The sequence below is a fragment of the Musca domestica genome, unplaced genomic scaffold (assembly GCF_030504385.1).
Source record: "Musca domestica strain aabys unplaced genomic scaffold, Musca_domestica.polishedcontigs.V.1.1 66, whole genome shotgun sequence".
NCBI lineage: Eukaryota > Metazoa > Arthropoda > Insecta > Diptera > Muscidae > Musca > Musca domestica.
This window is the reverse complement of record NW_026712376.1, coordinates 2,146,517-2,160,949: the sequence shown is the minus strand read 5'-3', so window position 1 is coordinate 2,160,949 and position 14,433 is coordinate 2,146,517. Positions and strand designations below refer to the sequence as shown.

General features: G+C 37.4%; 1 protein-coding gene across 5 annotated transcripts in view; it reads left to right on the top strand.

Annotated features, from left to right (window-relative positions):
• The first annotated feature begins 501 nt into the window (after positions 1-501).
• The window catches only part of LOC101900861 (probable serine/threonine-protein kinase DDB_G0282963), a 100,719-nt gene continuing 86,787 nt past the window's right edge, over positions 502-14,433 (top strand). For all 5 annotated transcript variants that reach the window (XM_005186954.4, XM_005186952.4, XM_005186951.4 and 2 more), the window contains exon 1: positions 502-1,549. In XM_005186954.4, the coding sequence (XP_005187011.1) occupies positions 557-1,549 (993 nt within the window). In that variant the 5' untranslated portion in view covers positions 502-556. The remainder of the gene's footprint in view (positions 1,550-14,433) is intronic.

The window sequence follows — 14,433 nt, the reverse complement described above, 5'->3', positions numbered from 1 at the left end:
ATCGAGAAAAAAAGGTTGGGGTCTGCGCTAACCACTTTAAATGTCTTATATTTTTTTTCGGAAAGATTCGTGTGCAATTTTTTGATAACTGTTTTTTTTATCAAAATTTTCTTTCGAAAACTCGTTTATAACCTTCAAACTTTTTGGGCTTTTGAGCTAAGATTCACTGAACCCGATTCTCCTTACAAAAATAGCGAATTCCAAAACACATTTAGGAAATTAGTTCAATAGGGCAAAAACTCCGTGAGATTGACCTCTGTTCGTCATTTCCACATGTGATAATGTATGTTGCAACATACCACGGTTAACTTACTTTCTTACATTTTACTGTAATGACAACAAAAAACAAGTGTATTTGTGTATAGTCCACAACCACTACACCACCTTTGGAAGATATATTCATGGGTGACACCTCTAACATTATCCAAACATTTTAGATTAAGTCCTTTTTTTTTCTTTTTCTTACGTTTCAGGCATCATTGCCAGCATCGTTACCATCTTCAAATACTTGAACATATCCACTAGCAACAATAACAACAACAAATAGTTATCACCTATGGGCAAGTGTATATCGAAAAATCCAACATCTCTTACGATAGCATTATCTGAAAAAGATTTGGCAACAGCCAGCCATATTTTAAGTAAATTCAACGAAAGTTCAGAGTATATTGCACTTAAGGACAAGCATAGGAATCAATTATGCGAGTACTTTGCTGTCAACGATGCTTGTGCACCATCAAATGGCAGTGGCGAGGTGGTTGTCGTCCATAGAGCAGACGTCGGACCAAAGGCCAAGGGGCACATTCTACAGGCACACAGCTGCGAACACATTGCACTGGATGCGGACGGACAACAAGTTTGGCATCTTTCATCGCAACAAGAAAATAACCACGAAAACACTTGTTTACATTCACCGGACCATGGAACGGCTGTATACCGACTGCTGGCTGCTGTGGAGCAAAATCAGCCAAAGATCAACACTAACAATTGGCCCAACAAGAGCAATGATGCATTTGAAAATAACGTTGCCGATGATAATGACGACGACAACAATGCGGCCCAACGAAATGACGACTGTAATGACTATGGAGACGTCATAGAGTCTGTTGTGGACGATGACAGTTATACTACAATTGCAATTGTTGGGTCTGGAGACTCTTGCCATCACAGCGATTCGCTTACAAATAAATATTTCGCCACAATGAGTATCATCGACAACAATGGCGACAGCAACAATAACAATATCACCAACCTTGCCAATAATAACCACCACCGCCAAAGTACTAACAACAATAATTATTTCGTTGATGTACCACAAAACTTGACGGAATTACTCCTCTATCATCATCATCGTCCTCATCGTGGCGCACAAGACGATGACACCACACAACAAGCTGTCTTGGCCATGGCCAACCGAAATCAACATCGGGAGGAGCAGGAGCAGGAATGTCCCGAAAAACGGATAAACAGTTCTAAGAAGAAATTGAAGAAATCAAAAGAATACAATTACGTCGAGGACGCGGAAAATTCCACGGAACAAAGTGCAAAGGTAAGTAGAAGAAATATGCATTTGCGAATATACACTTTGCATAACCATCGCCTGAACTCGTTCAATATGAAACTAAGGAATATAACTACAATTTCATTTAATTGCACACAAATCCCAATTAGGTTTCATTAAATCTACCGCAAAATTAGTTTCTATTTCAAATATTTCATTAATTAAAACTAAATTTCGAATAATTGTGGAATTAGAAAGGAAAATTAAGAAGAATTTTTATGAAGGTGTTAGAATTGACGTAATAAATATTTCCTGTTAAAGTGAACGACGAATAAGCAATAGAATACTTTAATAAATTTAAAAGGTTGACGTATCAGATGAAAATGATATGAAGTTATTTATATATCAATGAGAAGAAATCTGAATTTTGGCATTGTTATACCCTACAACACTATGTGTTGGGGGTATTATAAGTTTGATTGGGCCAGAATTTATGTAACACCTCGAAATATTGATTTCCCATATAGGAAAGTATATATGGATCTTCCTAGCTCGCCGAGCTGAGTCGATCTAGCTATGTATGTCCGTCCGTCCGTCTGTCCGTCTGTCCATGTTAATTTGTAATCACTCTACAGGTCGCAATTATGGTCCGATCTTCACGAAATTTAGAATGTAGGTGGGGCTTGGACCAGAATAGAACCCTATTGCTTTTGGAGATGATCGCCAAATGTTTAGGGGTTAAAATGGACCAAATACTGAAAAAATGTCGGATTTTGCAGAAGCTATACAGGTCGCAATTATAGACCAATCGACGCGGAATTTCGCATGTAGCTGGAGCTTAGGGAGGGGAAGAAGCCCACCAATTTGGGTGGTCATCGGATAATATTTAGCGGGTAAAATAGACCATATCTTTTGTATTGAAAAAATTCAAAATTTTTCGTCAAACCGCGAATATTTTAAATCTCGGCGAAATCATAAAGCCATGACAAGGTTAATTCTGATCTTTACATTGATGTTAACATCCAACAAATCGAATATATAGCAAAATATGTGCGATATATATGTCTATCAAAGAAGATATGCTTGAAAGATGTCTTATATGTCGAGAACGGCTGAACTGATTTCGACAGTTCTCATTAATTCAGAATGGCCTCTTGGCAGGAAAGAAAAAACGTCTAAAAAAATCGCATAAAAATATCTCCCTAAAGATGAAAATATTGATTTTGTAAAATTTTCTCATATTTTTTCAATTTTGTCATATTTTTGGCATATTTTCATTTTGAATTAAACATTTGGTAATATTCCTACAGCTAACAAAACTAAGTAGTTGGGATATCAGGATATCATATACAGATCGCATTTATGGCCCGATCCTTACGAAATTTTGCATGGGGATAAGAAGAGGGTCAGAATAGGAGCCTACTCTTTTTGGAGATGATCGCCATATATTTAGGGGTTGAAATGGACCAAAAAACTGCAAAATTGTCGGCAGGTCGTAATAATCGCCCGGTCCTCACGCACATTTGTATGGGGTTACCGGACATTGCAAAAGCCAAGCAGTTTTGGATGGCCATCCAAAAATATTCAATGTGTGAAATAGTTTGCCAACTTTTGTAGACAAAATACGAAAATGTCCATTCCAGAGACTTTTTCGAGAATTCACAAATACAGGAAAGACGCACTTCTGACAATTTCGTTTACGAATATAGTCAAATGTCTGTATCTCATATAGATGCGTTTCAGTCAAAAACCAATAATAAATGTTAATATTTTGCCACTTCTGAGAGATTATAGGTCTTTGGGAAATATTGGTTCCAGATCTAGGAAGACCATTTAAGTGCAACATCTACCAATAAATTGGAAATGAGCAAAATAGTTTAAGTTGCTATTATTCGAAAATTAGAGAACGAAACCTGATGGTTTTCTTTTATAATTTGTCACAATATCTTGTGGAATTCTTTCGAGTATCTCGCCTATATAAACTGTATCGTTTATTATAGTGTTGTAGGGTATTCAACGGTCGGCCCCGGTCGACTGTAGCCTTTGCTTACTTGTTGATTTATGATTTGGTATATCGTGAAAAATACCGTCTTTCTTGTTTTTTTTTTTTCTATATGAGGATCTAAATCCTTCATTTGTAGACAATACAGATTTTTGTACTTTTGCCTAAAGTTAAAAATTACAACGTAATCAAGTATTAAAAAAAAACAAGTTAAAAAAATATCAGTCGGTTTTGAGTTTTGCCTTGTTAAGGCGAAGATCATATGTTTTTTTATGATTTATGTGTTTGTTTTCTCTTTCGAGACGAGCTTAATGATCTGAAATTTGCAGTGAAAAGGAAAGCCAGATAGACACTATCACACACTCACCACTATGCGACGCGTTTCGCCGTTGGTTAAGCGGCTCATCAGGCATATTTGGTGTGGATGATGGCTTACAAGGGCCGTTCTCTGGAAAGTAGTATATATTTCGAACTTATTGCAAATTAGCATATGCGAATTATACACTAGAAACTCTCCAGGTTCGACTCAAGTTCTATTGGCAGATCTTTTTCACAGCAAAGTTTTGTTTTTGTAGTGATGGATTTTGCCGACAGATGCACAGGGTAAGATGAAAAAACTGCAACCAACTTCAGCTACTTTAAGGCACTCGTCCGACAGCTGTTAAAATTATTCCAGTGACAGCTCATTATATTGTTTACAAGCGTACAAAAGCATTTTGGTGAGAATTTTCTAGAAAAAAAGTTATTTGTGATGGAATTCAAGCGTGATAGTGTTATCTCTTTATATTTTTCTCTTTATATTTATATTGTCTCGTGAGCTGAACATATCGTAATATTCCATTCGGCAAATATTGAAAAATGAGCTCTTCCACAAAAGTGCAAGAACTTATACCGCAACTGAAAGAAAATAGACTCAAAAGAGCTAAAGAGTTGCTTCGCTTGGCCAAAAGTGGTGAACTGCCGAATTTGGTTTTCTCCGATGAGAAAACATTCATTGTCCAACATATTGTAATCAAACAAAATGATCGTCTTTACTTGCCAAAGAGGTCAGCTGAATATGTGCACCATCAGTTAGCCACCAGAACTCAAGCCATGGTGCCGGCCGCTCGTATTAATCGACCGTGGCATCAAAATAAATGCTAAATATTATCATGAAAATATTCTGGAGGGTTCTGATTTTGAGTACGTGGGTACCTGCCGCTATGGCTTAATCCCACGGACTCCAAACCCCGGGTGAATACAATGCGTCTACCAACGCCCCCACAAAAGTGGGTACCAATTCGCTTCCACGTATTTGGACGCCGCCACCTCCTTGGTTACGAGCGGAGCCTATCTAAACTCCTGCCTTTCTATGGTTCAGCACCCGGTTGATAATGCAACTCCACTTTCGACCAATACACTCTCCCCGCGATTTGGGTTTAAACCAGAGCCACATGGCACCCGCTTTACCAGAATATAGCCTCCGGTCAGGCTTTGTAACCGAAGTTACTACCAGTTGGGTTCCAAACAGTCCTGGACTGGTGGCCAACGCCATTACAAACCAGCAATGTATCAACAACGTACATCAACAGTGGAAGCACAAACAACGACTCAGTCTCCCTCACGGATGACTTGGGACCAAATACATGGTCATCTCCTTCACAAGTAAGGACAAAAACACAACAATAAACAAGACCCTCCTCACGAAAGATTCCACAACATATGGAAAAGACATCAAACAACAACGAAGACACTAACAGCGTGCCACAAAAACCAACAACCGCCAAGGAAGACCTGCAATTTAGAGCCTGAAGTAGGCACAGCAACAAAAATTACCAGGATATATTTACGTGATGGTTAGCTCTCAGATTCCAGAACAGCTTGGAGAACACGTCTAAGGCACGAAAAGTACCCTCATCTTCGCAGCATTCATCAACAAAAACCAAACCCATTTTATCAGTGTCTCGTATGTCCTCATACAATGGACACCGCGTCAGCACATGCACGGGGTTCTCACGACCCCTACCACATGCACATTCAGCAGTGTCACATAGCATTTAAGGAACCATGACCAGTCAGTATGAATCCAAGACTAAGACCAAAACCAAAGTTTGGACGATACAATACAAGTGTCACACCAGAAATAAAGCTGTATGTGACCCTTCCATTTGGACTCTCATTCAATCTTCTTTGCAATCTCCAGGTTGCAATGAAACACTCTAGGAGTAGATCTTTATTCATCATAACAGCTTGAGACACATCTAACGATGTAACCCAGTCATGCTTCACAAGAGGTAAACCTCTCTTAATGTTAAAGGCGATGCCATGACGCGTTACCTCCAAACCAAGGTGAGAAACACCTAGTAAAACCTGAAGTGGTCCGTCGAAATTGTTCTACACACAGGCATACAACCAAGCAAAGCTACTCGCTGACAAGTCAAAACTTTCCTTAACCCTGCAGCAGACATTACTGTATTGTACCAGATCGGTGAACCATACGTAACACAAGCAACAGAAAGCCCACCATATATGGTACGTACAGCTCGTCTGCTGAGTCCCCAATCGCTTCTAAGGATCTTTCTTACTTTACCCACTACAGCAAGCAGCTTATCTTTCACATATTTAATGTGCGTCAGAAAGTTCAACCTCTCACTAACCATAATGCCCAGGTACCTCAATTTTGCTTCGTATTTTATAATTCTGTCACTGGATCTAATAAGCGGAGGACGCTCATGCGATAATCTACCCTTAAAGAGCATCATAGATGTTTTGTCAGCAGCTACCTCTACACCACCAGTGACACTCATTGCTTGTTGACCACATCTCTCCAGTTCAGCACGAGTTGGACCTTCGATAATGATAAGAATGTCATCGGCATAGGCACAAACTTTATATGACTGAGAGAGGGAGTGTAGAAGGGGATCCATCATAATATTCCAAATAAATGGACCACAGATGGAACCCTGTGGACAACCCCTCGTCCCCCTTCTCCAAACATTGCCACTAGCACCCACCACACATGCACTTCGGTCTGAAAAATAACTTCGCCATAGGTCGAGCTCTCTGCAACCAACATCTTCAAGTCTCCTGAGGACCTTACCCCACAAAAGGTAATCAAAAGCACCCTTGAAGTCCACAAATATACCAAGGACATATTTGACAGATGACTGACTCACTATATTCTTAACAAACATCCAGGCATCCTCAACACTACAACTCTTCTTGAAACTGTACAGGTGTATGGGAGACCTTTCACCATATATCTCCATCAGTCTGGACACCAGTATTCTCTCAAGTACCTTTGCAAGAGGACTGATGACAGGATAAGAGCGATGATTTCTCCTGTCCTTATCAGGCGACTTCAGGAGGACTACCACACGGGCTCTCTTCAACACCATCGGAAAACTGCACTCTCTGAAACAACTACCAATAATAGTCTCCAGGTATTCCGGGATACCTCTCTAAACAGCCTTCACCATCCTTCCAGTTATACCATCTATACCTGGAGATTTACGGCTTCGAATGCTGCCCACACTTTTGGCGATCTGTGCGCTGTTCAGAGGAGGAGGGTTACCAAACATCCCACTAAAGGATATAGAAGTAGCCGCCTCAGCCTCCGGAAAGAAGTTTTCCAATAGGGTTGCCACACTGTCATTCCAAGAAGACAACGAATTAGATGCCTGGAAGGACGTTAAATCCATTATCCCTTCCCCCAAGGGTCATCACGGTTACCACGTATAAAGTTTATCCAATCTTCATCCTTCCTTCTGGATATGCTATCTTTATAAGCTCTTAGAGCTGACAAATATTCGGCTTTGCGCTGGGCTAAATCATCAGCATTGATCCGTCTTGACATCTGGAATCTCTTCCTGAGACGGCCGACAGATCTCCGCATCAAATCTAATTCACTTGTCCACCAGCTGACCTTGATTGGCAGAGCATTACGACGCCTATCACTAGAGACTTTAATATGGATTAGCCTCTGGTCACAGATCCCCCAATCCTCTTTACTTTTGGAACCATTTCTGCTAATGTTGATGTTTTCTTCCGTCAACTTCCTTGACGTCGGGCTACGTTACCAGTATCACGTTAACGAGCGATGTTATGAGACACAAAAGATGTTTTCACTTTTACATTCTGGAGTGCGATCACGCTTGAATTCCATCACGAATAACTTTTTATTCTGGAAAATTCTCACCAAAATAATAACATTCTTACCATATAATAACATAATAATTTTAACAGCTGTCGGACGAGTTTCTTATGAATGACAGCAATCTGAAGTTTGTTGCAGTTTTTTCATCTCACCCTGTATATCGAGTAAGATCTAGTAAACTCTATAAATGGTTATTACTTCACATTAGAAATTTAAAATGGTTCCGGTTCATTTCACAGTTGTTAGCCTTTTTCTTGGCGCACAGCATTTACGAAAACAGCTTTTCATTCTTACTAAAGTCGTCTGTTTGATTTTTGACATATTATCATTTTTTCATAAATCTTATTGGGAAGGTCACCGAACACAGCTAATTAAACGGGATTTAATTTTACCGATTTTTGTCGATAACAGTGTTAGAGTATTAAACTACTGAGTTCATATGCCAATTCATATTCCATCCTGCAGGGCACCGTCAAATTTATTAAGGACACCAACCTCAATGTGTTGTACCCTTTACCAGGTGTCGCTGTGACATAACAATAGACCTTAAAACAACCCCCAAATAGCTAGCACTGGGTATTTCGGTATCTCCCAATTAATTGTTTGTTTTTATTGTCACTGCGCATGTCCTATGGGAAAGTCATAACATCCACACGAATTGCAATGCCATGAAAACCCAAAAATTTCCAGTGTCACAGACATTTTTCATTCATTCGCAATTTAAACAATCGGACTAGTTCATTGTTGAAGAAAACCAATAGAAAAAAAGAAAAGAAACAACAAAATAAAAGCAAATTTGTTTAAACCAATAACGGAAGCAGTAAATTATTCTAATTAAATAAAGTGAATTAGTAGAAGATAATTTGTCAAGCTATTGCCAAACCGGAAAAGTAGTATCTAAAATACAAAGAAAAAGTCACTTAAACATGAAAATGATTGTCCTTTATTCAAGGACCTTTTTCGAAGAAGAAGCAAAGAAAAAGAAGTGCTCAATTTATAATTGTTAAATAAGAGTTAATACCAATAAAGAAAAGTTAATAAATTTAAAGAAAATAACAAAAAAAACTCCCTTAAGAGAGCTTGTAAATTTGTGTGTATTTGTGAAGCAAACGTAGCAACGTTGAAAATTCAATACAACCTGGCCCACCTAAACAGGGGGCTCGACGATTAATACGCAACCTACAAGATGGATGAATGTGAAAACCTCGTCATCGATCTAGAAGAATACGAGGAGTTCGATTTAAAGCATCAGCAGCAAAGCCAAAATTTACTCAATGATAACGACATTGAAGTTCTAGAATTGACAGCAAATTTCGATTCAGAAGACAATATGGTAAAAATATACAACAACTATTTAATACACTTGACAGATATTTAATCAGCTGATAAAAAAAAAAAAAAAAACATTTTGAAAGATAAAAAGTATCCTTAATTTTATTGCGTTTGTCATATTTCAGACGGGGCAGATTTAAAGTATTTATGTGTGTCTCTAGTAATTGAGGTTTATGGCGCCTACTGACGGGCCTTCATGAATTACATCCAAACCGCTAAGTGGGGTATAAGTATTTACCAAGACATGATAACTAAAAGTTTTTTTTTACATTATTAGTGTGAAGAAAATAATGAACTTCTTTTTATACCCTCAGCCATATGGCTAGAGAGGGTATATATCATTTTATACGGTCAAAACGTGCCTAGTCGAAATATCAGTTTTAGACCAAATCCGTTTCAAGACATTTGGAGTCGTTCTAGCGATGTCCGTCCGTCTGTCTGGCTGGCTGGTGAGCACGATAACACTTGATGGGAGTATATGATTTGGTCCAAACTTGGTACATCGTAATATTTTTGTCAAACCTAGATCGCGTTCTTAGATGTGCAATATCGGTCCACTCCTTCTGATACTTCCCCACAAAATGTCGAAATTTTCAAAAAATTTTGCTCCAACTTTACAAATTCAAATATTTGCGTCAGTGTTAGGTAAGGTCCGAAAATGGATAATATCGGTCCACTCTATCAAGTACCACCCCCACAAAGGGTCAAAATTTGAATAATTACAACTCTTATAAAATGTGATGTAAGAGTCCGATTGTCATCAAATTTCACACGTCCCAATAATATTATTAACCCAAGGTCTGGTGTTAAGATGGAATATATCGCTCAATACCTTCTGGTACCTCCCCCACAAAGGGTCAAAGTTTTGAATAACCAAAACGTTTATAAAATCCGAAATAAGCATCAAGTTCTCTTTATATTGCACACATTGCTAACACGAGATCTGTTGTGAAGATGGGATGTTTCACGACCCCACAAAGGGTCGAAATTTTGAATATCCATGGAGCTCATAAGACGCGAAATTAACATCTGATTCCATTCAGAATGAGACATCTCAAAATTTCCATCAACACAAGATCTGTTAAAAAGATGGTAGAGATCGGACCTATTCTTCAACAGTGACATCCATATCAAATTTCATGATTTCAACTCTATTCTTTCATCAGTTATACCACACATTTCCAAAACACCGCCAAATCTCAAACGCAAATACCATAAGTAATCTAAATATCAAATTTCAGAAATTTACCTCTATCCCTTCACCCAATATCAAAATTGTACCATTCAGTACTTTTCGTACAATTATAATACACATTTCCGAAACCACCTTCATATGTCCAGGCTACACATGACAAGCGATCCCAATACTAAAATTTCAGAATTTAAGCACTATCTGCTCAATCAATACCAAATTGTACTTAATATAGTACAATATAGCAATTTCCGGGCACTTGTAGTATATCACAAACCTACAACAACAGGGACTCCAATATAAAATTTCAAAATTGCAGCTTCATCCAAAGTTTTCAAAATGTAGTACCAGTTAGTACAGTTCGCAGTCATATTACAGCTTTCCAAAACCATATTTCAAACTTACATTCCAAAATTTATTTTCGTACCAAATTTAGCTGTTTTCGTTCACAAAATACCAAATTGTATCATTTTAGAAAAAGGGTACCATTTTAGAACTTTTGATAACTCAATTAATTAATTTTCAAACACCCCCTTAGTGCATCTCTCCTGCAGTCCAACAGTGACGCTCATTTCTGATTTCAGAATTGCAGCTCAAAGTATATAATTTTAGTATTTAATTTTTAGGACTCTTCGTATCCTTTTAGTACGTATTTCAAAATCCTAGCTTTATGGCACGAAGACTGGCTCTGGGGAAAAAATTTCAAGATTCTAGCTTCAGACATTTCGCCTGGGCGTTGATTCACATTCAGTCAGTCAGTTATCTCACTACTCCTTTATATTTAAAGATAAAATGCTACCATAAGTTCCAAAATAAAGGGTGATATTTTATGAGCTATAATAAAGTTAAAAAAAAAAACAAGTAAAAAAGCAGCTATGTTCGGGTGGGCCGAACTTTCAAACCCCTCCACAACTTGGAAGCAACTTGAAAATGTCGAAAAATACCGCTTAAATGAAAACCGTAATAATGGCAAATACGAAGACGCGGACCGGCATAAGTATTTTTTTTGGCATAGGCTGTAGTGCCGATTCCGAACTTCAAGTACGAAATTTCAAACAATTCCTTTGAATAATGTCGTAAAAGCGGAATAAATGGAGTACATTTATATGGGAGCTATACGAAGACGTGGAGCTGCATAGACAGATTGTAGTAGCCATTACGAACTTCAAATACGAAATTTGAAACAATTCTGGTCTAAAAAATTATAAAAATTCCGAATATTGTAAATTATCATTATATGGGTGATATACGGACGTAGGCCTGCATATGTAATTTTTGGTCATAGGCAGTAGCACCGATTAAGATCTTCAAATAAGAAATTTGAAACAATTCCGATGAAAAAATGTCGCAAAAATCATTAAAATACCGAATATTGATAGGTACCGTTATATGGGGTATATAATAATTTACGAACTTAACCTGCCTACTGGCAACATGCACGCTCACTATTCATAGTTACATATACGATTCGCAGCATCTTTGAATATGCACGATACTGTGCCTTTTTGGAAGCATTGGAAGCTTTTACAATGATTCTTTCTTATCTTTATCTTTATTTGGCCCAAGGGCGAATCCTATTTAAATTGGAGATAATCGGTGAAAGTTTAGATACAGCTCCCATATATATCTTCGTTCGATGTGCTTTTTATTGTGCACCAAATAATATTGGTACAAATGGAATGGGATTTGCACATACGGCTAAATTGAGCCTAGAAACAAGTGTCGCAAATTTGGTGGAAACCAGTTCAGATATAGCATAGATCCCATATATATTTTTCATCCGATTTGTTATTTTTGTCCTCCACAGTCGTAATATTCACTCTGTACCAACGATATTCGGGGAAATATATCAAATATAGATCAGAAATACCTTTGTCAAATTTTATCTAGACCGGTTCAGACTTGGATATAGCTCCCATGTATATCTTTACACGATTCCAAATTTATCGTGCACCAAATGTTTACTATAAGCTGGGATTGGTTATGGAATAAAAAGTATCAAATTTGAAAATCGGTTATAGCAATAGGTCCCCCATTTATCTCTCACACATCCGTAAATGCACTCCAGAACAACGATATTTAGTCCCAGTATCTGATACAGCATAGAAATACCTCTGCTAAATTTTATCTTCACCTGATTTCACGTTTATTGTGCCCATAAATGTAATATCAGCTCTAATGCCTCCGTCAAATTTAGTAGAAACCGATTAAGGGGAGGATATACCTCTCATATATTACTCCCTTACGGCTTTAAATTATAAAAGCTTTAACGCAATTAAAAGTTGATTTGTTATGGGTACCTCAACTAAATATGAAAAGTGGTGTAGGTTATTATAAAGTCGGACCACGCGAGTTTTGGCATTTCTTTACTGCTTTAGCATAAAAATTGTTTTGAACGCCTAAAAGTATGCTTTAGAAATGGTAAACATAAATTAAGAAAAGTCACTTTATACATGAGTCCAACATGACGCTTGAATACAGTGCGAACATAATGGCTAAAATTAGGGTATAGCTCGAAAACTAAGATGGTATTGATTGCGAACTTTAAATACCAATTTATTAAAAATTCCGTTAAAAATATGGACAAAATTATCGAAACACCGGAGTCGGCATGTGCAGTTAGGTGGGATCTATACAACAATTTGGGCTTATAGAAACAGTCTGTGGAAGTCCGTTTTATGCCCGTAGGATACCCACTGGAATTTCGGTTGAAATATATGACTAAAATCCCAAAAATACCTTTTATCAGGCGGTACAGTTGTCCAGAAATGTTTTTCGATACATCGGCGATGTGAGCTTTACCAAATCAACCTATATGGTCCATTTTCATTGCGAAAAATTCTACATATCTAAAATACATTTTAGTAAAATGTCATTAGCCTGCTCCATTTTGTTAGGATGCTAGAATGATTTTAATCGGCATAGAATTTCATGCCGATCAATAACATATGTATGCTTTGTGGGGTATAAAATGCTTACTTCTAGGAGTCACAAACGGTGTAGCATATATTATACACAGGATGGTGGACGGTATAAGATAGCAGGGGGTATATTATTTTCAATTTTTAATACCAATCATACAATATCTTATTTTCCTGTGACCTCTAATTTGATTTCAATCGACGGATAGAAAAACGGACTATCATAAAAAATGAAAATATGTAGATTTTAGAGCCCAATATTTATTGGGCCTACTCTTGTGCAAGTCCTACACCGTTACACATTTTTGTGAAAAAGTGGTGTATGTGTGTGGCTCTGTGCGTACGTCTGATACTTTTATCCTGCAAAATGTTCAACATCTTCTCTTGGTATACACAAAAAGGATATTCAATTGCTTTCCACTTCCACGAATGTGGATTGTGTCAAGTGCATACGTTGTTGTTATTATCCCCTAAAGATGACATGTGTGTGTTTTTGTACGGAATTATTATTTTGTATTCGTTTTTATTTTGTTTTGTTTCCCTGTTTCCTTACGTGTGTGTGGATTGCGAGTTGCTGTTGTTTTGGTTTGTTTATTGCCGCATTTTGCGGCTGCAGAGCGGCGAGAATGGGTTCCACCATATGTTCAGACGAAGTTCCGATGTTTTGGGTCGTTTTATCGTTTCTACTCTGTTAGTCATCAATGTTTTGCTGCGGCGGTTGACGTGAGTCGCCACTGTGTCGTTTAAAGTTATAGTCTACACGGGCTGGTACACATAAGTGCACATATATATATATATATATAAATGAGTATATATATTGGAAAACTCACTCTATAGTACCTATCTCCATTAATTGTATAATATCAAGCAACAACGTAATGGTTTATACATCGTCTGAGGTAATAAATATATTGAATTGTAAAAAAAAATAAGAAATAAAATGTTTCTCTTTCAACTCCCGGAGGCGAATTTGGTCCGGTAGCTAAAACTCATGGCAAAAGTAAAATTTAACCAACTCGATAAAAAGCCCAGTAAATATTTATTATACGACGGTGAACCTATTATAACTTTCTGTGAACAAATGCCCTCTGCCTACGAAAATTTTGGAATTTTAAGGAACAGATAATTTCAATCAGCTACAAAACATAAAGTTTATTTAAAATTAATTCTTTGAAAATGCTTGAATAACCACCATATTCCCAACAATGTTATATCCACATATTCGTGATCAGAGTAAAATTCTATGTAATTAAACCATATCCTTCTATCCATCATATCTATATTTATCCATAGGCAGGTTACATCCGAAAAGGGGCACGATATCGTATAAACGCTATGTAAAGTACACCA